At 50.2% G+C, this 23,913-nt stretch overlaps 11 protein-coding genes across 11 annotated transcripts; 6 read left to right on the plus strand and 5 right to left on the minus strand.

Annotated features, from left to right (window-relative positions):
- Positions 1 to 1,126: 1,126 nt before the first annotated feature.
- COCCADRAFT_52299 (uncharacterized protein) lies at positions 1,127 to 1,300 on the plus strand (the record flags this gene model as incomplete). The annotated part of the gene is made up of 1 exon (XM_007717720.1): positions 1,127 to 1,300. A coding segment is annotated over one exon (174 nt), but the record flags the coding sequence as incomplete, so codon positions are not given.
- A 795-nt stretch (positions 1,301 to 2,095) lies between these two features.
- Positions 2,096 to 3,052, plus strand: COCCADRAFT_8057 (uncharacterized protein; the record flags this gene model as incomplete). The annotated part of the gene is made up of 1 exon (XM_007717702.1): positions 2,096 to 3,052. The coding sequence occupies one exon, from the start codon at positions 2,096 to 2,098 to the stop codon at positions 3,050 to 3,052; it is 957 nt and encodes a 318-aa protein (XP_007715892.1).
- Positions 3,053 to 3,116: 64 nt separating this feature from the next.
- COCCADRAFT_8058 (uncharacterized protein) lies at positions 3,117 to 4,470 on the minus strand (the record flags this gene model as incomplete). The annotated part of the gene is made up of 2 exons (XM_007717703.1): positions 3,117 to 3,683; positions 3,784 to 4,470. The coding sequence occupies 2 exons, from the start codon at positions 4,468 to 4,470 to the stop codon at positions 3,117 to 3,119; spliced, it is 1,254 nt and encodes a 417-aa protein (XP_007715893.1).
- Positions 4,471 to 6,072: 1,602 nt separating this feature from the next.
- On the minus strand, positions 6,073 to 6,784 carry COCCADRAFT_29201 (uncharacterized protein; the record flags this gene model as incomplete). Its single annotated transcript, XM_007717707.1, has 3 exons — positions 6,073 to 6,383; positions 6,508 to 6,570; positions 6,649 to 6,784. 3 exons carry the CDS (start codon positions 6,782 to 6,784, stop codon positions 6,073 to 6,075), a joined length of 510 nt encoding a protein of 169 aa, XP_007715897.1.
- A 243-nt stretch (positions 6,785 to 7,027) lies between these two features.
- COCCADRAFT_105581 (uncharacterized protein) lies at positions 7,028 to 7,498 on the plus strand (the record flags this gene model as incomplete). The annotated part of the gene is made up of 3 exons (XM_007717721.1): positions 7,028 to 7,051; positions 7,116 to 7,147; positions 7,216 to 7,498. 3 exons carry the CDS (start codon positions 7,028 to 7,030, stop codon positions 7,496 to 7,498), a joined length of 339 nt encoding a protein of 112 aa, XP_007715911.1.
- Positions 7,499 to 8,014: 516 nt separating this feature from the next.
- On the plus strand, positions 8,015 to 9,261 carry COCCADRAFT_39896 (uncharacterized protein; the record flags this gene model as incomplete). Its single annotated transcript, XM_007717722.1, has 2 exons — positions 8,015 to 8,656; positions 8,710 to 9,261. The coding sequence occupies 2 exons, from the start codon at positions 8,015 to 8,017 to the stop codon at positions 9,259 to 9,261; spliced, it is 1,194 nt and encodes a 397-aa protein (XP_007715912.1).
- A 1,957-nt stretch (positions 9,262 to 11,218) lies between these two features.
- COCCADRAFT_39897 (uncharacterized protein) lies at positions 11,219 to 11,469 on the minus strand (the record flags this gene model as incomplete). Its single annotated transcript, XM_007717723.1, has 2 exons — positions 11,219 to 11,267; positions 11,318 to 11,469. 2 exons carry the CDS (start codon positions 11,467 to 11,469, stop codon positions 11,219 to 11,221), a joined length of 201 nt encoding a protein of 66 aa, XP_007715913.1.
- Positions 11,470 to 11,730: 261 nt separating this feature from the next.
- On the plus strand, positions 11,731 to 12,215 carry COCCADRAFT_105613 (uncharacterized protein; the record flags this gene model as incomplete). The annotated part of the gene is made up of 2 exons (XM_007717724.1): positions 11,731 to 11,989; positions 12,091 to 12,215. 2 exons carry the CDS (start codon positions 11,731 to 11,733, stop codon positions 12,213 to 12,215), a joined length of 384 nt encoding a protein of 127 aa, XP_007715914.1.
- A 373-nt stretch (positions 12,216 to 12,588) lies between these two features.
- Positions 12,589 to 15,853, minus strand: COCCADRAFT_8063 (uncharacterized protein; the record flags this gene model as incomplete). Its single annotated transcript, XM_007717704.1, has 2 exons — positions 12,589 to 13,093; positions 13,146 to 15,853. 2 exons carry the CDS (start codon positions 15,851 to 15,853, stop codon positions 12,589 to 12,591), a joined length of 3,213 nt encoding a protein of 1,070 aa, XP_007715894.1.
- A 729-nt stretch (positions 15,854 to 16,582) lies between these two features.
- On the minus strand, positions 16,583 to 19,498 carry COCCADRAFT_8064 (uncharacterized protein; the record flags this gene model as incomplete). Its single annotated transcript, XM_007717705.1, has 2 exons — positions 16,583 to 19,273; positions 19,322 to 19,498. 2 exons carry the CDS (start codon positions 19,496 to 19,498, stop codon positions 16,583 to 16,585), a joined length of 2,868 nt encoding a protein of 955 aa, XP_007715895.1.
- A 414-nt stretch (positions 19,499 to 19,912) lies between these two features.
- Positions 19,913 to 23,754, plus strand: COCCADRAFT_8065 (uncharacterized protein; the record flags this gene model as incomplete). Its single annotated transcript, XM_007717706.1, has 2 exons — positions 19,913 to 19,961; positions 20,012 to 23,754. 2 exons carry the CDS (start codon positions 19,913 to 19,915, stop codon positions 23,752 to 23,754), a joined length of 3,792 nt encoding a protein of 1,263 aa, XP_007715896.1.
- Between the last annotated feature and the right edge of the window lie 159 nt (positions 23,755 to 23,913).

The raw sequence follows: 23,913 nt of genomic DNA on the forward strand, positions 1-23,913 counted from the left end.
ACTTCTTCGTCACCGGTCACCAGTACAATAAACTCTGCGTCATCCTCCAACCAAGCGCAACCGTGCGCTTTCACGCTGCCCATTTGATCTTGTATTCGTTCACTTCAGTCTCTCAATACTTACATCAACCCAACGTCTTTCAATCCACCGATCTTCAAGATCAACCACTCACATACACCAATATCAAAAAAAAATGCCAACTCCATTTTTGTCACCACAACCACGACCACCACCCATGTCATCCTCAACAGAAACCTCAAAATACCTCTACGCAACAAAATCCCACACCCCAACCCCCATATGCCACTGCGGTATACCCCCAGAAACCACCTACCATCACCCCCTCATCGCCTGCGCCAGCAAAAAGTGCAAAACACGATACTACCACATGCACTGCGTCGACCTAACACACCAACACCTCCTCAGCAACGAACCGTGGTTCTGTCGGGATTGCCGTCTAGCTCAGACTCTGCTCTCTCTGCCGACGCAAATGCTGACGCTATCGCCTCCGCCGCGCGTGTGCGTTTGCGAGGTCCCGCCGTATATCATGGGGCCGATGGTGCAGTGTGCGCGGAAAGCAAAGTGCGAGGTTAGGTGGTTTCATTGGGTTTGTGTGGGGTTTCCTGAGGAAGGCTGCGAGTGGGTGTGTGAGGCGTGTTTTGGATGTGCTGATGTTGGGGATGAAGAGGAGGAGGTGGTGGAGGTGGCTAAGAGGGTTAAGGTTTCTGAGGGGGTGGTAGAGGAGGGGTTTGTGGGTGAGGTTACGGTGGGTCAGCATGATTGCGCTGTGCATGGGATTCAGTTGTGGGAAGATGCGGTGGCGGGGTTTGTGGGAGGGAAGGGGGGTGAGGATGTGGTGGAGGAGGAGCCAGGTTTGGATGGAGTGGATGGGGTGGAGGAGTTGGAAGAGAGGAGGGATGGTGGGAGGGTGGGAGAGGCTACGACGGCAGAGGTTACGACACTGGAGGTTGCGACGACAAAGTCTACTACACCAGAGTCTACGACACCAAAGCTTGATGCTCCGGAGCCTATGCCGCTAGAGAATACGATACCGGAGTTAACGACAACAGAGTCTACTAAACCAGAGCGTGTTGTACTAGAGCATACTACACCAGAGTCTACAACAACGGAGCCTGGGTACTGCTTCTGCGGCACACCAGATACCAACGACATGATTGCTTGTGACAGCAAGGGCTGTGCAACGGAATGGTTCCATTTTACCTGCGTGGGATTGGAGCCCAAGACGGTGCCGAAGGGAAAGTGGTTTTGTGATGAGTGTGTAGAGAAAGTGGCGAAGCGAAAACGGAGTAAGGTTGCTGGGAGGAAGAGGAAGAGGTGAAGTTTGAGGTTTTTCGTTGAGTGAATTGGGTGGGAGGTCAGTGGCTGGTATATTACACGTTCGATCTTGCTCTTGTCGAATCCGTCTGGATTGTGGGGTTCTCTGGCACTTGCTAGGTAAAGAAGCACAAGTACTATGTGTATCATCTGGTACTTAGAAATCGAGCGGTACCTTTGGAGTTTCTTTCTTAGTAAACAGTTGCATCAAGTTTGCGACGTCAATCAATGATATTTAAAACACGCGGATTTTCATCTGCTACAACATCGTCTGAATTCAATCTCATGGATTTTGGTGATTCCGTGTAAAGACTGAGAATAAAACATGACCCAACCCTGATATCGTAGTGATAAGTAGCCCCACTCCTTAAAACATGGGTAACAGGCCCGCTCAGGGTCCATCAATCTCGTCTAATCCTGTATACGAACCCTATCACGTGCCGGGTGGGGCCAAAATCAAACATACCGCTAGTTATAACACACATCAAATCCGTTGTCACTTCTCTCATAGTATAGAAGCCAAAGCTACATCCAGGACGTACACCGTTTCCGCACGCAAAAACTACCCACTAGCCCCCAGCACTTGATGACGTAATACCACTACCTATTTCCGGGGCACCCGCCGACGACGAGGGTCTGGTTCGCAGGGACACGCAACCCGCACCCCTACCACGCATTTGGCCTTGACCCCAGGAAAAAAAAGAACAATCAGCGCAAGCCGTCGCAAGGAACCCTTACATACCTTGTTCCCTGTCTCACCATGCTGCCAACGCTATTGCAGCAACCTTCTCCATCTTCATCGTCCTCTGTTACTAGCTCTTCCCACGCAGCAAGCAGCAGCACCAGCGGAAGTAGCAGTAGTAGCAGCACCAGCAGTGGCAGTAGTACTAGTAGTAGTACTCAAAAATCCACAAATCCATCCCCCTTCTTCGCACCCCTACCACACACAACATGGTCCCCCACAGCCGCAGCCCTGGCCCTCACCCGCGACATCGCTAGCATGAACACCGTCATCCTAGCCGATCTGCAAGGCCTCTCAAGTATCCCGCGCATCTACACCACGCTGTTCCACCGTACCCGCGAATTCGCAGCCACAGTGCGCCGTTTCGCCAGCGTCGTTGCGTCGGGCTCGTGGGCCGCGGCCGCGTGTCTGCTCGTGGACTGGGGCGTGCATGTGCTGCGGCATCCGGGCGTGGCACTCGAGCGCTTTCTGAATAGTCAGCGCGAGAGTTTGTATTGGATTCTAGATGATGCGTTGTTGAGGATATGTGTGGATATGTGGGATCCGCCGGGTGAACAGCAGCAGCAGCGGGGTTGTGAGAGGGAGGGGAAGGCAGTGCCGGTGCGGAGGGTGGTGCCGTGGGATGTGGCGACGGAGCCGGTTGTCAGGGCGTTGGCGAAGGCGCAGCTTTTGGTGCCGATTTGGGGGCAGATGGATGTCGAGGAGACGAGGAAGTGGGAGACACCTGTTTGCGAGGGTGCGCAGGCTGAGTGGTTCGAGATTGGGTGGTTCAGGCGGTCGAGGCAGTTTCTTAAGGAGAGTAGTAGGCTTTATGAGATTTGGAGGACGATGAGGAGGGTGGGCAAGGGGCAGTTGCCTGCGGAGCTGGCAAATGCGATTGTCGAGGATGTGGCGGTGTTTGAGGACTTGCCCTTGGGGGATCTAAGAGAGTTGTATTTTCCGACTGAGAAGCGAGCAGTTTGGCTGAACGAGTAAGATTGATTGAAAAGAAAGAAAAAAAAGAATTTGTAAAATAAAACTGAGGCCTTCGATGTCGTTTTTAGCCTCTTGCAGAGTCCAAGATAGCAAGCACATCTTCCTTTCCGCCCATGCCCTCCATGGCCCCAAACACATCCGTCAGTGTACTTTCAGCCACCCTATCAATATCCTCTTGCTTCTCAACACCAACCTCCTTGAGCGTACTCGGCAACCCGAGATACCTGACAAAATCGCCTACCGCATCCGCAAGATCATCCTCGTCAGCACTCAACGCCCTATTCCAAACCTCCAACACCCGCTTCTGGACCTCCCTTTGCCTATCTGACCTGTCCGCTGTATACCTCAGCACAGGAGCAAGCATCACACATGAAGTAACGCCATGCATGACGCCGCAAATGCTGCCCAACTGGTGCCCAATGGCATGTGAAAGGCCCATTGGGATATCCCACATTATCAGTCCCATCATAGCGTCTCGAGCCCCAAGTTGGCAATTTGCGATGCCTTCGAGGAGCTCAGAGTACTTGTTGTGAGCCTCGCCATTTTTATAGGCTTTGAGGCCACGCAAAAGTGTTTGGAGGGCATTTTCCATATGGAAGAAGATTTCGCCTGTGCAGAGTTCATTCAACATCTACCGAGAGAAGAGGTGTAAGTTAGCGGGAAGAGTTTTTTTTGGGAGGGTAGGGGTTTCTTGGTTGTCATTTGAAGAGGAGGAAGAAAAGAAAACGTACTGTTTCGATGCAGTGATCCACTGCGCGTATACCGCTTGAGAGCAAGAGTTTTCGAGGCGATGTAGCTGCTACTTCTGGCTCGAGAAGGATCAGATCCGGGGCTGCGTGCTCGCTGGCAAAATGCTGCTTCTTGAGTGTCTGGGGATTTGTTGCTGAGGAATTATTATTCCACTCGCTGGCAGAGAGACTGGTTGGCATAACAATGAGTTTGACGTTTGGATCTTTCAGTCCATCTGCTTTTCCTTTCTCTTGGTCAACCAGGGCTTCCATTGCTTCTACTGTGAGATTATCCGCCGCAAGGTTGGCATGCATTAAGCGCGCAATCTTGCATGCGTCCGAGTAGCTACTGCTTCCGATGCTGACGAGACAATCTGCATCGTTCTCGTTTATTAATCTTGCTATTTCCAAAATATCATCGTAGGGCGAGTGTGCACCAACACCGGACTTGCAAGCTACTGCAAAAAGGCCCAATTTCTCTTTCAGTTTCTTGAGAACATCAGTGTTCTCGTCGAGGGCTTTGGAGTGCACTATGACCAATCGCTGGCATCCCCACGTGCCGATTGCATCGATAATGTCATGGGTATAATCGGAGTTCAGTATTGCGTTGTGTCCTTTTCGAGCGGGAATGGGAAGTTGTTGGATTGTTTTCCTTTCGCGAAGGGAACCGATATTGATGGAGCTTGGCATTTTGTGTTCGTTGTGCTAGATAGTTTTTTTCTGTACGCATGTCTAGGGGTGTAGCAATCTAATTATATATATTTTTTTTCACAAACAGCGCGGGGTGAGTATACAATTGTGATAATATGCGGTGTGTCTGACGAAAGTCTTACCTCATAGCTTTTTGATCCCTCACTCAGGCCACAAGTACGGTACATCAATCAGAACCGGCCTTGTTGAGCCCTCTTGCTACGTTTCAGTTAGACTTTCGCTTAAGAATACTATTTTTGGCTTTAATCTTCGGGGTCATCGGCGATTCTTATGGATTATAACCTCCTCCTTCCCGACGTTGGCGACCTCTAGTGATTAGGACAATATCAAAGAGTACGTATCTTGTAGCCACGTGAATTAGTTCTCTACGGCCCTTTTCGCATTCTCCTGGGATTTGATTGCTAAGTTTCGTAGCTGCTGATATTTTGATATCTGTAAAGGCTGTCTTCCACGGAACCTTTGGGCTCATGTGTCGTAGGACTTGTCACAGGGATGGCCTTCTACGCATATGCAAGGTGTACCGGTTTTGGTCAATGACCTGAGATGCAGTATCAGCATGAAAGTTCGCCTCGGACTACTTGGAAGCTGCATAATCGAAATATTTTCCCGGTATGCCCAACCCTCGATACAGGCATGGATGGTTGTCACTGTGGGAGAACAGCATGATGACCTGGGCATGATTTAGGCGGTCGAAATTCCATCAGCATATATTTTACTAGGTTTCCTCTAGGTAGAGTGGCAATCAAAATCAGTGGCGGGCAGGTGCGGTGGAGTTGAGGGACTGAGGTGGTCGTGGTAATATGGATAAACCAAATGACGTCAGACGGCCCTCATATCAAATCCTATGTACTTGGCCTGAGACATATCATCGCCATATGCTCCATTTGAGTCAAAAATCATGCTTTGCTGCCTGCACAAGCACAAGGATTACGTGTTCCGCGATTAGGTTGGTAGAGTCCCCGGACCCAGTGGTCTTGCCTCTTTCGGCATGCGAGCAACTAGTAAATACCGACCATGGCCGCTTACTAGTCATCCTCGATTGGTGGACAATGCCTCTTTTCCCCACCACAGTGTCCAGCCCAGATGTTGCAGTACATGTTGGCTGCTCTCAAGGGTCGGAATAAGTATACAATTGCGTTTACCCAAAATTGACGTCACAGGCTATTCAAAGATAATCTAATGCAAAGGCGTCTCCACGGAGTGAGGAGCACATAGTTTATCATGGCATCTAGGAGAGATGAGTTGGAAACCATTGGTTATTTTCTTGCAAAGGGCTTGCTAGGGCGACGCTGAGTAGTGTATGGGGGCCCGAGGAACATGAAGGCGTTTTAAAAAAGATGACGAATAAGTATGTGAGAGGGACGATTATGACAAAAGGCAAGGGTCAGGAAAGATGCTGACGCCCGGAAATGCAGCAGAACTGGCTGGTGCCAGCAGGCTATTCAATGACCTTTATGGCACAACGAACATCAAGATGTGAAATTCATGTTGTATTTGGCGCGCCCTGTTGAAGATGGTGCGCAGGTATCTTGTATTATCCACCCATGTACACTAGCCTGTCCCTATGTTTCTTTGGAGTTTTTACTCTTCAGTAAAGGCGGCATACTCTTCCTTGCTCATAGCCTTGCCCTTGGGCTCCGCTGACACAGCGATCTTTGCGACCCAGGCATCGCCCTCGGGGTCCTTGTTGACACTGCCTGGCGCGGACTCCAATGCCTCGTTAACTTCAGAAACAACACCAGCGATGGGAGTGAGAATGTCCGAAGCCGACTTTACAGACTCAACAGCGCCGATGACGTCGCCCTCGGCCACTTCCATGTCGACCTGTGGAAGCTCAATGTAGACAACGTCGCCGAGGGCTTTGGCTGCGTATTCTGAGATGCCCAGAGTGCCTGTATCGCAACATGTCAGCGCACGCGACCCATTATATACGTCTTTTGTGCGACAAGGCAGAAAAGATGTATGTCGGGGTTGGGGATGCGGGGATTGCGGGGGGACTAAAGCAAGTCGACGTACATGTCTTGCCATCAGCGGACAGCTCAATCCACTCATGGTCCTCAGTATACCTCTTCTCCTTGACTATACAAACCGTCAGTCCGAAGTATAAAGACTTGAGATGTCTTGTTGCGACTCAATTGCACTGTGGGAGTAGCATACGTGCGGCAGATACCGAGAATAGCCGTTGCTTTGGAGCAACCTGCTGCCACTTCTGACACACAATTAGCGAGGGCCTCTTTGCAGCCACGGAAGAGATTCGACGGGCGGCGAGGGCGATGGAGAGACGGGCGGCCATTTTTTCAGTGAATGTAGCAAGAGAAAGAAAAAACCGGGAGCCTCAGAGGTATATCGAGGGAAGCTTTGGCGGAATAGGCAAGATAGCAGCAGTAAGTCGGCCGCGCCAAGACCTAGTAAAAAAAGTGGGGCGCTTCCGCGGTTTGGCGGAAAGGTTGGCCGCTTTCGAACACTTTTTGCGACGGAGAGAGCGGCCATCCAGACTGACAACCACACGCGACCCGCGCGCAATCCGACCCCAGACATGCTGTACGAAATGATCGGAGTGGTATGACATAAATTGTTCCCATTGAGTTGCCCACAATGTGTCAATGTGCTGACGAGTGCTTCAGGTACGGCCTGGCCGCCTCTCCGAAGTCAAAGAGTAAATCCCCACATACCATGGACCTGCCCTTCGAAATACACTCTCATCTGACCCGACCTCTTATTTAGAATCGCCAAAACCGCCGGAAAAATCGTTCTCGATCAGCAGGGCGTTGTGCGCGGCGTCTCCAACTGGGGAACGTTTCTGCTCCCCAAGCCAGCCAAGAAGCTGCAATCGACACATCACTACGGCCACCACTTCATTATGCGCTTCGATGCCAGTGCCCGCGCTCAGCACGCCCTGCGCAGGACCATGAGTCTGGACCCGCGTCTTATCAGATACAGTGTAGTCAAGATGGGTACCAAGTTTGAGGAGATCAAGGATGTACCAGGCACAGCCAAGTTTAGGTGAGGGGCAGCAAGCAGAAAGAGGCGGGATGTATCATACAGCAGAGGGAACATGCATTGCAATATGGCGTTTTGGGTGGTATTCATGAAGAAGGATTGGGCTTGCTATCAAAGGTGGGGTTATCACAGTTGCCATGGTGGTCATATACAACAATTACTATCCGAGACGATCGAGCTACAAAGACGACGGGCTCTCATCGCAAATTCACAGCTTCCGTGCAATCTCTGCTTTTTTTCGCTCTTCGACTTTCCGCGCTTTCCCAGCAAGTCAGCCGGCTCAATAGCAAGCAAACCATAATCATCTCTTTCCAACTTTGAGATGAACGAGACGATTTACAATGCTACTCATCTAACTATTCCAGTTGTGGCGCTGGAGTCTCATCTCCTTACAGTTAGTAGCTTGTGCGCCACAATGCACACATACGGACAACTAGGCCTCCCCCAGCGAGGCCCCCTCCAGCCTTGCTATCCACAATCTTGCCTCTTCCTTCCGTCGCTCTCTCTCTCTCCCGCAACAGCCATGCCATCCGTCCCATGGAAGCAGGAAATCAACTTTGCCAGCGCATTGTTGCTGCATTCGTGCATTGCCGTCTTTCTAAAGGAAATGAGTAACGGCACAGCCATCCTTTACCATATATTCATTGTTGCCAAAGACCAGGCTGCTATCGATACTTCTGTCATGCTTGACGGCTACATGTCCGTCTTCTCCAGAGATCAAGATGGCGAGCTGGCTGAGCCGTACTTTACAAACACCGGGTTTATCCTCTTGATAGCCTCGCTTGCTTCAGCAATCGCCATGAACCTAGCTCTCCCAACAGGAGTGCTGAATGCGCTAATTGCAGCTACGTTCGGCCTGACGTTTCTAGCATCCGCTGCAGTGGCATGCAAGAAGAAGAGTTTTGTCATGCCCATTATGGCTCTTCGGCGTGCAGGGCGATTCATATGGTCAGACACGCCGTTTGTCAACTTCTTCTCGTTGATTTACATTGCTGTTGTTTTGAAGGGATCCTCGAAGCTTGCTTTGAGAGACTACGTCATCTTTCGATCTATTGCAATCCTGGAGCTTGTCTTTATGAAAGCTAGACTGGCAGCTGCAGACGCAGAGACGCAACAGAGCATGTTGAAGCGTCTTGTTGATAGCGAATACGCTGTCATCAGTAGCGTAAGTAGGGCATGCAGTGCTTGATATCAGCTACGTAGCTTACTTGACGTCAGAAATGCCTGCCTGCGGCTCGCAGTCCACCAAAGCCACTCGAGCACTCGCGTATTGTACCTTTTATAAGCTCTCAGCGCTTATTTGTTATGTTATACAAAACTGCAATCAGCCATATCGAGGGATTTATTTGCGGAGCATCAGGCCCTGCTACGATGGCTATCCCAAAGAACCCGGGGTTCTTCAAAGACGAGGCTGCACAATACGGGTGGCGAGTCTACCGCATGTCGCCTACTTACGTCTTCATTGAAGACTGCGACCAGACAATGGTCACTGAGACAATGAAGAGGGCGCCAACCAAAGAACGAACAGGTATGGCAGCCCGTTATACCAAGTTCATCTCACGGAGCCACGGCGTACTGTTGCGCCGTCTTGGCAGGCGCAGGGTTGTTTGGTTGATGCATACAGGGCAAGACGAGCGTGGAGCTGATTGCTGGAAAGGAAACATCAACCTTGTTACTGGATTGAAGGAGACGTGTCTCAAAGACAGAGGCATATTTAGACCCATGACGGGCGGTGACTATGGAGACGCAAGAGTAAATGTTGTGTGGTAAAAATAGTCACTGGCTCGACATATACGCCAACCCTACAATCAGGCTCACTACACGTGGAATGCGAGAAGATCGTGGAAAAATTGACGTTGTATGCGAGCTGGTCGGCCAGCATATCTCAGCACATTAGTATTTCCAAATTAAATTCTTATCTGGAGTGACTGGTCTCTCTCGTCAGCTAGAGATGCGGTGAAGACAGCAACGATAGGAATCAGCTTTAGGCATTCTTTGTGCAAGGATGGGGGAGAGCGGGTGACTAGCGCTTCGGTAAGTTAAACTCTTGTCGTCCGTTCGAATTTTGATCGTAATGTGCAGCGGGTAACCCCCACGGCGATAGTTGGACATGGCTGGGTGGGGTGGTTGGGTGGGGTGATGAACATCAGCCTCAATCTCAGATGGTTTCCATCGAGCTCTTCATTTCTCGCTCATCCACCAACCCGGATTCCAACTCAAAATATGCACTCAAGAATTCAAGCGGCATGCCTAGCTTCTTGGATCAATTTAGCCTGTACCGGCGCAGGCCGGATTACCACCCTGCTGGAATTCAGGATTCCAATGGATAAGCCGCACATTCAGCTGCATCGCCGACCGCACCCATCCCCCAATACCCCAACGTCAATTCTAAACATATCACCACTTGATTAAGCGTCTCGGTATCACGACCCCAGTGCCAGCACCTGGAATCAAGTCCTCTGCTCGCTCACATTTAGCCTATGGTTAAGTTCAGGAATCTTGCATCTGCTCTCTGAGGCTGAAGGACACGATCGGTAGGTATTTAAATTTTATAGCATGTGGGCCAGGATGGCGTGTTGTCAGATCCTCCGAGCCTCTTTTGGCGATGCACCCAGCGTGACGGTCCACCTCCAATCCTGCCATAAGTTAGCCAACGAAGAGGACTTGAAGCGTGGAACTAAGGAGAAAGAGGATTGGATGAAGGGGCAGAGTCTCGCAACAAGACCCTACTCTGCCAATATCCCAGCCACTTGCTTGGCTTGTACTCGGGCTTAAAACACATCATCGTCAATGACATTATGATCCACCTTGCGTCCTTTTGCATTCCTTGGGGCCTAGCGCGCGGCACGGAACGTCTACTTAGTCTTGAGAGATCCACCATTACTAGGGTCGGCAATGGGATCCACATCAGGTAACGAACGCCGATGTCATGTCAACGACTATCATCACCCGGTCTAGCACCAAATAGCTGGTTCGAAAAGGCGCATACATGTACTACGGGCCTTGCATATGCAAAGGAATGGGTAGATGCTGCTTGCAGTGGACAGTCTCTGGAAGGATTTTGTCTAGACCCTCACCACAGTTTATCGTTTATACAGAGTGCGGCAGCAGCGTCTTAGCTACAGGAAGAGTGCGATTTCATGGCCTTCATTTGGCAACTGACATGTCAAAGGAAAATAGCCCATGTATCCAACAGCTCGTGCTTACACATAGGAATTTTGGCGTGCTCGGATCTGCCTGCTATGACGAACCTCATGGATTGCACGTTACACAATGAATGCGGGACGATCCTGGACAAGACGCGACTATTGAAGATGTGATTCCTATCAATAGGCCCGACCTTTGGCATGTTTTTGGCCAATCATGCGTACATAGGTGAACTGATTTTACGGCTCTGGCTAGTAGTCAGCATATACAGCCGATGGTCAAACTTACGAGTACTAGTCAGCCGACAAAGTTGCAACTACTGCGTCACGCTATGCTGGCGTGTCAACAATGCACGCTACCTATTCCTCTTCTATTATTCGAGAAATTTGTGTTCAGGAACCAAAGGGAAAACCAAGTGCACAAACAAAGGAGGATCAACTCTGCTTGGGGGTCAAAGCCCAGCGTTGGACTTTCAGCCACCACAACATTCTCACGGAAGCTTCTCCGCCCGCCATGTTCAAAGTTGGCTTACAGGCAAAATACAAACGAGCCAGGATCGCACCTAGACACTTTCACGTTGCTATTCGGGATACCGCGGGTTGCATAGCCTATGCTGACTGTACCGCTCGCTAAAAAAGAAAGAACGGATCTCGTCGGATCCTTTCGACCAAAAAGAAACCGCCCATGATGGAGAAGCAGCACAGGGCGGGTAACCACAAGGCTCACCGTATCCCGCTCACGCCCACCATCCATGTAACCCACTAGTGGTGGGCCTGTGACTACTGCAATTACCAATAACGCAACCGCCGCGGAAAGGTTGGGCAAGCGCATTCAAACGGTAAGACTCCTTTGCTTAGCCGGCAAAGAATGATAGTATCCATGCAACTCTTATGACATATGCTCTGTCATGTACTCATTGACAGATGTATAAAAAGAAAGCCTCTATCTCTGCTATCTTCATCCAAGCAATCAAGACACAATCTCCTACACACCCAACCTTTAACAACCCTCCAAATAATATCTCTTCTACTTCCCCCCTTTCCTCCAAACCGAGAAATCTTTCTTCCAGATTTCCCACCACGCAAAACAAAAATGCATTTCTCCACACTTGCCCTCCCTCTCTTCCTTGCTGCCACCACAACCGCAGCTCCCCTAGTCCGAGCCTCGAGCCTCGACAACGGCTTTCCCATCACCGTCTGGGGCGGCTCAACATGCAGCGGCAAGGCCACAACAGTCTTATATATGCCCACGGACGGTAAATGCTACTCTACATCGCCGGTCTTCAGCGGAAACACCGATTCATTCAGAGTCACCGCCGATAATATTGCAACGTTGCCTGCTGGATGCAGTGGTAAGTTCTCCTCTCATTCTTCTTCATTCCCCCTCCCTTTCGCACTCCTTGTTTTTTCTTTTGTTTCTGGTTGAATATACTAATCAAAATGATGCAAATAGTCATTGTATTCGACGACGACAACTGCAAAGGTGATAGCACTACTATTGCTACGGTTGGGGGCGCATGCAACACGTTTGGTCCGAATAAGCCGATTCGCTCGGCGAGGACGGTAGGATGCAAGTAGATGGAGCAAAAAAACACCCTTGTGCGAACCACCACAAAAGAAAATGAAGGATCGAAGAAACGAATGCGGTACATGAACGAAAAGTAATGCGATTATAGAATAGTCTGAAATGAGTAATAATTAGAACATTCCTTATATATACACATACCTCTTTGCTTTGGTGAAGTGTACGGATATCGTTTTCAACCTCCCCCCCCCCAAATGAGACCCCAAAATGAGCCTCTCTCCCTTCTCATACATACATACATATACATATTATGTAATGTCCTATCTACCCCTCTATGCCTCAACTTATACAAAAAGGCGACCCAAAAAAAGGGAGAGAAAGAACCATGCACACAAAATGTCAACTCAAAAAAAGGGACAAAGACACTTAATCCATCTTCCTATTACTCCTCTGCACAAGCGTCTCCTTCGACTCCCCCTCCTCCTCCCTCGTGCTAACAATATGAAACGAAAAATCCAACTCGCCCACAAGTCCCTTTACTGCCTTCAACAGCCGCTCAATCTCCATATTGATACACCGCGTGCTAACAGCCATGACAGCAAACGCCGCGTAACCCGGCTCTGTGATATGTTTGAGGCTGAGGATCTCGGGGTCCACTATTTCGAGTTTGCGGGAGAGCTGGGCGCCGGAGGGTACGCGGAGGTAAGGGGGAAGGGGCTGGGCGTTTGTGATGGAGGAGGAGAGCATGGCGAGTAAGGAGGTTGTTTCGTGGGATGTTACTTTTGCGTCGGAGATTACGCGGCGGAGGTCGTGGAACCATTGGGCTTTGCTGTTTTTGTCGTCGAGTTCTAGGTCCGAGGATTGCTGGGTTAGTGAGGGGTGGGTGAAGGCTTCGGATGCGTAGCCGAGGAGGGCTGTGTAGTTGACGATACTATTCAAACGGTTAGGTTCTGGCGTTCCTTTGAGGAAGAGGCGATACGTACTTCTCGACATGTATGATGATCTTTTCGTATTCTTCCCTTGGAAACTTGCCTCCGAATGGAAATTCCCACCTCACGAAATCAGCATGCATCTTCAATCCTTGGATAGTGAGCATCTGCTTGGCAAAGACCTTATTTCGGGCTTTGACTAGCTGGTATCCTGGGCTGTCCTTTTTACTGTCTTCTTCGCCACCGAGTTCGCCTCGAATACGACCCATGACTTGCTCGTGCATAATTGAGAACAGATTTGCAGAGAGATATAGTGCACCACCGAGCTGCTGGCGGACAGCAGAATGCTCGGTGATTGGGTAAGGAAAGATTGTCCAGAAAAATGCTACTGCAAGACCGGCAATGACGGTAGCCAGACGGTAAGGGCCTAGGATGTAGATGGCGTATGCAGGTTGGCCTGTTCCTGCTGTGGCTGCTTGCTCGCCAATCTTGCGGACCTGGAGTTCGTAGCCGACAATCATAGTAGCAGTGACAACGCTAATGATTCCGACAATGACCAAGTCTAAACGCTTAATTGGAATGTAAAATCCAATCGCAACGAAAACCCAGAGGAAAACAAGTACGCCGGGCGTCTTTTGAGCAGGAATGTACCAGATGAGCCACGCAAAAACCATCGCTACAGCTGTTCCGACAATACGTAATATAAACTGGAAAATTGCCTGACCCGTAGTGGGTGTCATGGAAATGGCAACCATGATCAAGGCCCACACTAAGCGTTGTTCGATGAAGAACCGCTGTGTCGGGCGCAAGAAGGCTATGATAGCTAAGCTCATTGTAGCACAAGCGGCACGAAATCCAAAAGCTGATTCAGGACTGCGGAGAAAGGCCGGGATCCTCCGTAACCGGTCTCCAAATCTTTCCCAAGCATTGGCGGGTGGTAGATGTTCTGGGTCCTTCTTTTTATTGAATGCGTCTCCCATGTACACAGTAGTCTTGTTTCTGTCAAATCCAGCGACCGTCGTCTCATCGTCTGAGTTTGCGTCTTGACTTTGGAAGATGCTCTTCAGCCACTTCTTGAAGCGTCGCCCGCCTGGCCAAATGAGCTGGTTCTTCATGGTCGCTTGGTCTTTGCTATCAGCAAATTTTACAAATTCGAGCGTTGAGCGGCTTATCGAATGGAGCAAGAACATGATGTAGAGAAGCATGAAGAGCTGGCGTTGGTCTCGCTTCCTTGTCGTGATACTGGGGATAAGCTCCAAGGTTTCTTCATCGATAGCCGAGGGACATGTGAAGTAGTCATCTCTGAGCTTGATTCCCTTTGTTTTGACCCAATGGTGGAGTGTAGACTCTTTTGTACTGAAGAATGCGTCCGCCTGCTTTTGAAGATGCTCGACAAATCCAGCATCTCCTGGTTTGACAGAGTCTCCTTTTGCCTCCGCATCTTCTTGGTTCTTTCCTTTCTTCTTTGGTGGTTTCGCCAGCTGCAATCTCAAGAAAACATGGGAAAGACCATCATCAAGAGCTTGAAATATGTGTCTGAGCGGCTCGTGCGCAAACCTGAACATCTCATTCCATTCGTTTACAGCTTGTCTGCGAAGGGCCTCGTCATCCTCGTTTTCATGCCCGTCCCAATGGTTAATTTCCGCACTGCGTTCGAAAAGATCTATGATTGATGCCAAGCCCAGGACCGGTAGCAAAATTGATCTGAGGTTTTTGAACGTGACCTCCAAGTCATCAGGCGACAGCTTTCCAAATGCAATCTCTCGTTTCGCAAATGGGAGATCTGCGGAAAGTTTGCCGTGCAGTTGTTGCAGTGCTGTAGTCATCTTCTTGACAGCCTCAATTTCTGGCTTCACCTTTGGTTTTGATTCTTTCTTCTTTTTGTCTCCTATATCTGGCACATATTCCTGCGCAAACATATCGCTAGTTTCAAGACTAGTGAAATAGGCCTTGTGAGCACCTAGGGCTCCCTTGAGCAATCCAACGTACCCTGCGAACTCTTTCATTACGACTTTCCGCGACGTGACAGGCACAATGAACAAGCTTACAGCTGTCGCGATTGCAAATCCTGTCAAGAACGTTTCCAATAGCCTCCGCACGAATGCCTGGCACTGCGGTACTGTCCTGAACAAGAAGCCGCTAGTTGCCGCAACGTTGACAAATATGGCGTATATTATTGTGGGAAAGGCAAGTTGTGGGAACTTTGCTTTCATAGTATTGACCACGTATATCTGAAAGAATAGCCAAACTGCGAGAACAGCAGACTGAGAAGAATTGTAGGCTTGTGGAGGTGCGGCAGGATCGGTCGTGTGTTGCCGCGCCTTTACGCCGGTCCAGACCATAAGCATTGCAAGGGCTGCTCCGATACAAGTACCGAGTATGTTCATGGTTATAGTCTGAATGAACTTTGCGCGTGGCATGATACAGAAACCAAGAATGGACACAATGGCCGTGAGGTATCCCAGTGTCGTGTATGTTTCCGCAACATCGTTTGCTTGATACATGGACAGCGCAATAGTCGGCGGTAACGCTGCTTTTCCCATCATGAGAAGAGTTGGAACGTCCAGTCCTAGTTTTCCCCATGCTGCTTTCAATTTCGATGGCTTCTTCTCTTTCTTCTTCTCATCCGCTTCGGTTGAAGACACATTCTGTTGATAACCAGTAGGTTGTTCCGGCTCCTCACTTGGTGTCGGTCTTGCAGTCGTGTTAGAGTCCGCTTCATCTCGTTCATCAGTATTCCTTTTTGTCGCAGAAGATGCCATCGTGAGAGCAAGGACTCGAGTATGTCTCACGAGCCTATACGTCAGAAGCTGAAGAGAATGGAAAGAGAAGACGAGACCTTCAGGCCATTGTCGGCCGAAGATGGGCAAAAAGGGTGAATTCTTCAACCAATCATCATGGAATTTCCCGATTGTCCGTGAGGAAGCCCGGGTCGGCACCTTGGGACATCCGATTCACGTCATAGTATGCTTTTGCAATTGGTCAAGCATCATGCCAAGGCAGCTATACAACTTAGCGCTCACCCCCCTTTGCCTACGCCAGGGCCATTCGGCCCGCAGATCTGCTTTCGGTACGACTCAGGTCCGGGCGAACTGCATGTCAGCCACCTCTTCAACCATACAAAGTCATCAATAATTGCTGATCAAAAGTCGTGTTCATTAGGTGCTTATGTTCTCGAGATAACCGAAAACTTTGTTATTTTGACGATGGAATTCATAGTCGAAGTGGTGATCGTGTATTATGAAGGGGTCGAGTACTTTTTGTTACCAAAATAGTAACATTGCCATTAACTGGCTAGGGGCCCTTGCCGGGTAGTAGTCCTTTAATACACAGAATGTTTTTCATTGTTTGTCATGCATGAACCCGTGTAGATTATCCTATCACGCATGAAAGACTGAGCATGAACAAGCAGAGGTAGTATTTGTTCATTAAAACTGCGAAAACGAGGATTTTGAGATGCTACAGAAACTTGACAGCGATGATACAGTGTTTCAAACGACAATGCGCTCGAAGCTGTACTTTGGCACCTTTTTACTGATGAGCATGCCCATTTCCCGCTTGCTCCGCTGCTCCTTCTTGCCGCCTTTACTATTCTTCATCTTTTCTATACCCTGGTCTGCCTTTGCGCCGAGCGGCAACATAGGCAGATCCTCCTCTCCATTCAGTTTACCTGTGACTCCAAAGGGCTTGCCCTGCATCTCCAAAGTCTGAACGGAAGGCTTGTTTGAAGCGGGCACCGTAGATGCGTAGCGTAAGAACTCAGATAGTAGACCACGAATGAAGTGCGCTTCAAAGAAACCACTGAGAGCGACAGATGCGTCCTTGTTCAATGATTTGAGCATGTCGTCACCATTTTCGCATCCAGAGGTTGAGCCGACCGACGCGAGCCAAGCTCCGGCGCCAATGGCATCAAGCGTGCTCGAAAGTAGGGAAGCAATAATAGAAACAGCATGATCATCCGGATCTTCTCCAGAATTGTCACCACCAGCGGTTTCGAAATCAACGAAGCCCAATGGTGATGACCAGCCTCCATTCTTCAACTCAAGATGCAAGAGGCGAATGAGTGATTCGAGATCCCGTCGTGGCAGCATGGACCGAAGTGTTGAGCTGATGATCGAGGCAGGGAAAGTGTGCAGTCGAATGAGTGCAGGTCGCAAGGTGTGACTCCGGGTCAGGAGACCATGGTCGAGAACTGACAGGGCATGGTCGATTTCATGCGAGGCTGCCTCTAACTCCGAGGCGAAATCGACATCCATCTCGGTCTCGGGTGGTGCAGTACCATTGGTCAATAGCTTCGTTTCTTGAGCTTGTTCCGGCTCGTCATCTATACTCTGGATGAGAAGCTTGATAGCCTGGACGACTTCGCCGATTGGAAGGAATTGAGTGTGGTTCAAGACAGCAGAGAGTATGTGCAAATCGGAATCGTAATCAACAAGCGCCTTGACAAGATCACCGTCAATGATAGTCGGCACTGACTGAATCTGGCCGTTTGCTTCGTCGAGGAGTGATCGACGAATGGACTCCTTGGTAAGATGGCCGGTCTGCAGAAGCCACTGGAAGACGTTGGGTGGGAAGAAACCAATCTTCAAAACTCCCCGAGGTTCATGATCGGCTTCGCTAGCATCTGTACAGTAGAATATCTTACTTAGTGCATACAGTGCATACTGGCGATATTGCTGTCTTTGATGTCCAGGAACAGCAGTGGGCATCTTCCATCGAGGTAGTTCATCCTTCGCGGGCTCCTCATCAAGCTTGTCGACGACCATGGCGTCATCTTCCGGAAGGCTTGGTCCACCACCGTTAGTCAACGGTCCGCCCGAAACCTCATTTCCACGTTTCTGTGCTATTTCGGCACTCTCAAGTTCAATGCCCAGATCTGCGGCGAAGTGTTGTTCAAACTTTGTAATCTTGCCCTTGGCAGCGTATTTGTTGAGTTTCCACTTCCTCTCTTGCCAAGCTTGTCCGTCAATTCCTGTAACAATTTTTCGTTCCGGTGCAATGCCTTTTCCAAGAGCATCGATAAGTAGAGTGCCCTCAGTTTTGGCTCGCTTCCGAGGTGCTGCACCTCCAAATTGCATGCCGAAGACCTCATCCTCTCGGACAGCTACCACCAGTCCAATGTCAGCGTAGTATGTCACCAGACTGCAAGGGGACGCTGAATGTTCACTGGTCTCTGGCTGTGCGTGCTTCCTCTTCTTTGAGGGACTGGTAAGGTCCGAATCAGAAGAGCCGGCGACCATTGACTGCAAAGCTTGCAAAGAATTGTATTTTACGTCGAACACTCTGCACATATCTTGCGATGTAGTAAAGATCACATCCTGTCCGGTTCGTAGGAATGCGTCGACGCCTGGCGCAGGAAGAACGAACTCAGAAGAAAGCTTTGGTACAGTTCCAGAGAGATCATAAGAAATCAGTGTTCCCTTGATGATGAAATAGAGCGCCCCGCTAGATGCGTGTAGGGTAATCTGTGTAGAACTACTCTGAGAAAGGAATGTTTTCGACGGCGCAGGAAGGTCCAAGGCGAGCAAGTGCTTTACGGGCGAGAGCTGAGTGGTGGTAAGATCTGCAGACCTTGGCTGCACTTGCAAAAGTGTCAGGACTCTCGCACCATCTGTCTTGCGACCAAGGATACAGAGCACCTGAACAAGGTCAAGAAGATCGGATGTGTTGTCTGCTGTAGGGTCTAAAATTGTTGTAACGTCCTGTCGGCTTCGGAGTAATCCCCGTGTCACAGACCTGGCGCTAGCAAGTGTAATGTATTCGATAGCGGCCTGAGAGTCTCCAGAAGAAACGAATGATGTAAGGTTTACAGTCCATCTGACCGTGTCCAGGTCTGCAGAAAGACAGATGACATCGCCATTGTCAAAGGTCGCAAGGATATCATGAGTCGCATCTTTCGAGGAACCGCCAGGAGCCACAGGAAGCGAGTCCAATGTGGAAATCTGCGCAGCAGCAGAGGGAGTATAAGTCGTCTTTATGGTTTCGGTGTGCTCTCCATTGGTCTTGTCGTGAAAACAGACGAGTTGCGGCTTATCAGCAGGCGAAGAGCCGGTAAGAGATGCGTATGTGAAGCGATGCGCTGGTGTCTTGGAAGGGCCTTTTCGGTATATGGAGTATGGAGCGGTTGTAAAAGTGGCGCTGGGCGGCAGCGCATATGAAGTTACAAGTTGGGGATTTTGGAGCTGGGAAAATCTGAGCGGCTATCGCATATCGCAAGTTGAAATACATACACTGTAGATTGACACGCCTTCGCCGTCTACGCCGACAGCGATCTCGGTGCGCTTCCTCTTCTTGATGCCGCTAATGCTGCAGACGCCAGCAGCGTGCACACATCCATTTGTAGAGCCGACGGGCTTGGACAGCGATGCCAAAGTGAAGGGGGCGCCAATGGGCTGATCGGACGACATGGTGTTTGCCAGACCTGAAAGTCGGGTTATCTGAGGTCTGCGTGAGCCGTAGGGCGGAGCGCGTGCTTTAGTTTGGTGGTCGAGTGCTGGTCAAGAAAAAAGTTGGAGCTTCGGCAGAAAATAGGGCGGTGACCAGAGTGCGAATTCTTAGCGCGCAACTGTGGCTAGTGAAGGACACGTGCAGGGGTAGTAAAGTGTGGCTGCAGTGGCGTCTCTAGCGCGTCACGTCGCGTGTCCTGCAAGTGTCTTTTGGTCATCGTTAATGATTGCGATCGTATGCATTCACTTTACGACTTTTACGCACGCAATCCATATTTCAGCCCGATTTGTTGTTTCTATAGACCAGCCCCGATGTTACGAATGCTCTGGTAGTCTCTGAACGTGTACATGGCCCTCTCCGCAGTACAACCTGCAATGAATCTGGAGGCAAAGACCGTACATCCATTCTTTTCTAAACCCCCTAGTACGTTCCTGGACAGATGGTGGACAATCAAATGCTTATGCTTCACATAGACGGTCAGGTACCAGATCCTTCACAACCCAAGAATAATGCCTCAGCGAACAATGCCCAAGACGCCCCCGAATCCACAAATATAGACTCCAAGCCTAGTAAAGGTCGCAAGAAGAGGGCGCCAACCAATGACGGAATAAAAGAGAAAAACTTTGTATCTCACTTGAAGAACCAGGCATCTCTGGATCGCTTCACTCGGCCTCCACCAGCACAGGAAACAAATGGGGATATTGTGAATGGTATAAGCGACTCTGTCGAAACTTCCTTGGAGGTAGATCCCAACCACGATCGAAGAAAAAGGCAGAAGACGCAATCCCCAGAGCCCTTGCTCAATTCATCAGCCTTGACACAAGTTGAACCGCCTTCTTTGGACTGGCACCAACAATTACAGGTACAGGTAGATGGACCAGCAGACTTGGATTCACGGCCAAACACCCATGTGCTTACCGACACGACTATGACTGGTGTGCCCGAAGTGATCGAATATGACCAGAAGGAACACTCTACCACATCTACCACACCCAGTACGCCCTCACTTCCAACTTACCCGGAGTCCGTCGCCGTTCCGTCTGAACCCCCACTGGACGAGCCAAAGAACGTGACACCAAAGAAGCAGATCAAGATCACCAAAAGCGGTAGACTTGTCTCCAGCCCACCAAAATCAGCAGTAGATCCGACATCGCCTCCAAAGAAGAGAAGAGGCCGGAAGCCCAAGCAGGCTAAAGTCCTTCCTACAGTGACGGTTATCAAATATGGCACAGACCCAGCGAGCCGATCTGCCATTGGCCAGAAGATCGAAGAGATCCTGAGTGCAAAGAGGAAATCGACTAAACGCGAAGCATCTCAGAAGAACGCACAGCCGAAACCAGCTGCGCCGTCGAAAATAACGCATCCTTTCTTTCTTGGCAAGGCTCAGAAGGACGCCCCTCCAGTCAAGGTTGTCACAGAGCTCCCCGCCGCAACTCCCAGGAAAAGTGCGGTCACTCCAGGAAAGTTGCGTGCCGAGACTCGTAGAGAGGAATCACCAGAGCCCACCTCATTCTATAATAGGGGACTACAAACAAGCAAAGCTGGCAAGCAATCTGGCCTCAACGAGCCCTCATGGCCGACTAGCGAGAATGTGCATGTTCGTAATATGGAATCGACAAACTCACCAATGCGCCTGGATAATTCCACTTGCGTGCAACTAGCATTGAGGCCACGAAAGATGAAGAATGCTGTTGTGACCCTTCCGGAACACGAAGATATGATTGCAAGACTTGCACAGGATCTTTCCAGGGACCAAAGCCGGAGAAACAAAGATCGTACGACCGAGTTTGCGCCTCCTCAAGATGTCCGACTTCCAGTACGTCTACTGACCACAGGCCCCAATATTAAGCGTAGAGTACATGAGCAGCTGCTGGCTAGATCACCCTCTTTAGCTACTGTCGGGCAACCGCAATCATTCCATACAGCCGTTGTTGATCTCCTCAGAGAAATTGAGTACAATCTTACACCCTTTGATCAAGGAAAGTGTGAGGTCCAATCTTGGGCCCAAAAGTATGCCCCAAAGTCTTCAGCCCATGTGCTACAGACAGGCACAGATGCAGTAGTGCTCAAAGATTGGTTGCAAAGTCTAACAGTCATGACTGTAAGTGGTGCATCAAAAACCACTGCTACAGTAGAAATGAAGCAGCCACCCCGGAAGAAACGCAAGAAGGCTTTTGACGACTTTATTGTGCCAGACGATGAAGAGGAGGAGGAAGAAGACATGGTGATGCTGCCTCATGTAGAGGGGAGAAGCTACATGGAGCCAGGCTCTTTCAGACGGCCTCAGTGGACGCGTGATAAGAATGTCATACTCATCAGCGGGCCTCACGGGTGTGGCAAAAGTGCAACTGTCCATGCAGTAGCTAAAGAGATGGGGTTTGAAGTCTTCGAGATCCATGCCGGAATGCGCCGCTCGGGCAAAGATATCCAGGACAAAGTTGGCGACATGACCGGAAACCATCTAGTAAACCACAAACGCAACGCAGCATCGATCCAAGAGCCTTCTCAATCCATAGAGCATACGGAAGAAGAGCATGTAGATGCGCTTGAAAAAGACATCAGCAGCGGCCGGCAAGGGACTATGACATCTTTCTTTCAAGCAAAGTCCAAAGCAGCGATTCCAAAACCAAAACCACAACCACGACCACAGGAAGTCAAGAAGGTAGCGCCATCACCGGCTCAAGCTACACTTCCACTCACACAAACGTCACGTACATCTCAGAAGCAATCTTTGATTCTTATTGAGGAAGCTGACATCCTATTTGACGAGGACCAGCAGTTCTGGGCACAGATCACAAAGATTGCATCTCTTTCCAAACGTCCCATTGTCATCACTTGTAACGATGAAAGACAAATACCGATGCATGACTTGCCACTTGCCGCTGTATTACGACTTCAGCCTCCTCCTGTAGAACTCGCAACCGATTACCTACTTGCTTTAGCTGGGAGGGAAGGACACGTTCTTGCGCGACAAGCTGTGAAGGAGCTTTACCAATCCAAAGGCTGTGATCTCCGAGCTAGTATCATGGAACTTGACTTTTGGTGTCAGATGTCTGTTGGAGACCGAAAGGGTGGCTTGGAGTGGACGTATCAGCGCTGGCCGCCAGGCAAAGACGTTGATGAATATGGCCAGACGCTGAGGGTTGTTAGTGAGGGCACATATCAATCTGGCATGGGTTGGCTCTCGCACAACGTCTTCGAAACCTCCACCAACACCGCCTTCGACAAGGAAGAAGAACTCTTGCAAGAAGTGTGGACAGATTGGGGCATCAGTCCTTCAGACTGGGGAGCCCCAATGACGAGCAGCCAACAGATACTCAACGCCCACAACGCAGAACCATCCCACCGCCTGCAAGCTCTTGCCAGTCTAGATGCATACACCGAATCTCTCAGCGCAGCAGACATCTTCTGCCGCGTAGACCTCCCCTCCTACAGCACCGCCCACACCCAACCCACCGACGCCTCCCAGCCCCCCATCCCCGAAAAATCCCGCCAAAACTACACTCTCGCAGCCCCCCTCCTCCAAATCGACCACACAACCGACTTCCTCCATCTCTCTACATCCCTAACTCTGCAAACCCACCTCCTCATCCACCGCGCTTACCCCCTCATCTCCCAAACCCGCTGCACCCCCTCTCCCAACCCCTCCTCTCCAACCTCCGAACCCGCCTACGCCAAAGCCATCCTCCGCCACGAACAACTCAAAACCTCAAAAACCTGCCTCAATCGCTCAGACTTCGCAGTAGCACTAGACTGCCTCGCCGCACCCCCCGACCAACTCATGCCAGAACGCACTTCGTTCACCCTAACCCCTTCATCTTTCGATCGAAATTTCAGTATCATAACACTAGACCTCGCCCCCTACGTCCGCAGCATCGTCGCCCACGAGCAGAGTCTCGAGCAGATGCGCGCCCGTATGTCCGACGTACTCGGTCCCACTACCACCACCGGTACTACCGCTGGCCTGGGTCCAGCGCGCAAGGCGCGAACTACACGGGCGAGTCGCGTTGCGCTGGAAGGAGGAGTGCGGGAGAGCAAGAGGCGGGAGCGGTGGTTTGAGGCGCTGGGCGAATTCGAAGGCGTGATGAGGACGGCGGGGCGGACGTGGGCGGGGATGGGATGGCGGGACGAGGAGAAGGATGAGGTGGTTAGTTTAGTTGGGTCCGAGAGGGATGGCGAGTTTGAAGTTGACGAGGATTATGTTATGGGTGGATGAATCAACATATATATATATATATGCATGTATATAGGTTGTGATTTGAGCGTTGGGTATTTTAGGGTAGATATAGGATCATATGTAGATAGATAACGTAAAGCACCACCGAGCCGGACACACCACCGAGCCGGACACTTTTTCTTGGCATCGCGAACTTCA

Source organism: Bipolaris zeicola (assembly GCF_000523435.1).
Source record: "Bipolaris zeicola 26-R-13 unplaced genomic scaffold scaffold_192, whole genome shotgun sequence".
Taxonomy (NCBI): Eukaryota; Fungi; Ascomycota; class Dothideomycetes; order Pleosporales; family Pleosporaceae; genus Bipolaris; species Bipolaris zeicola.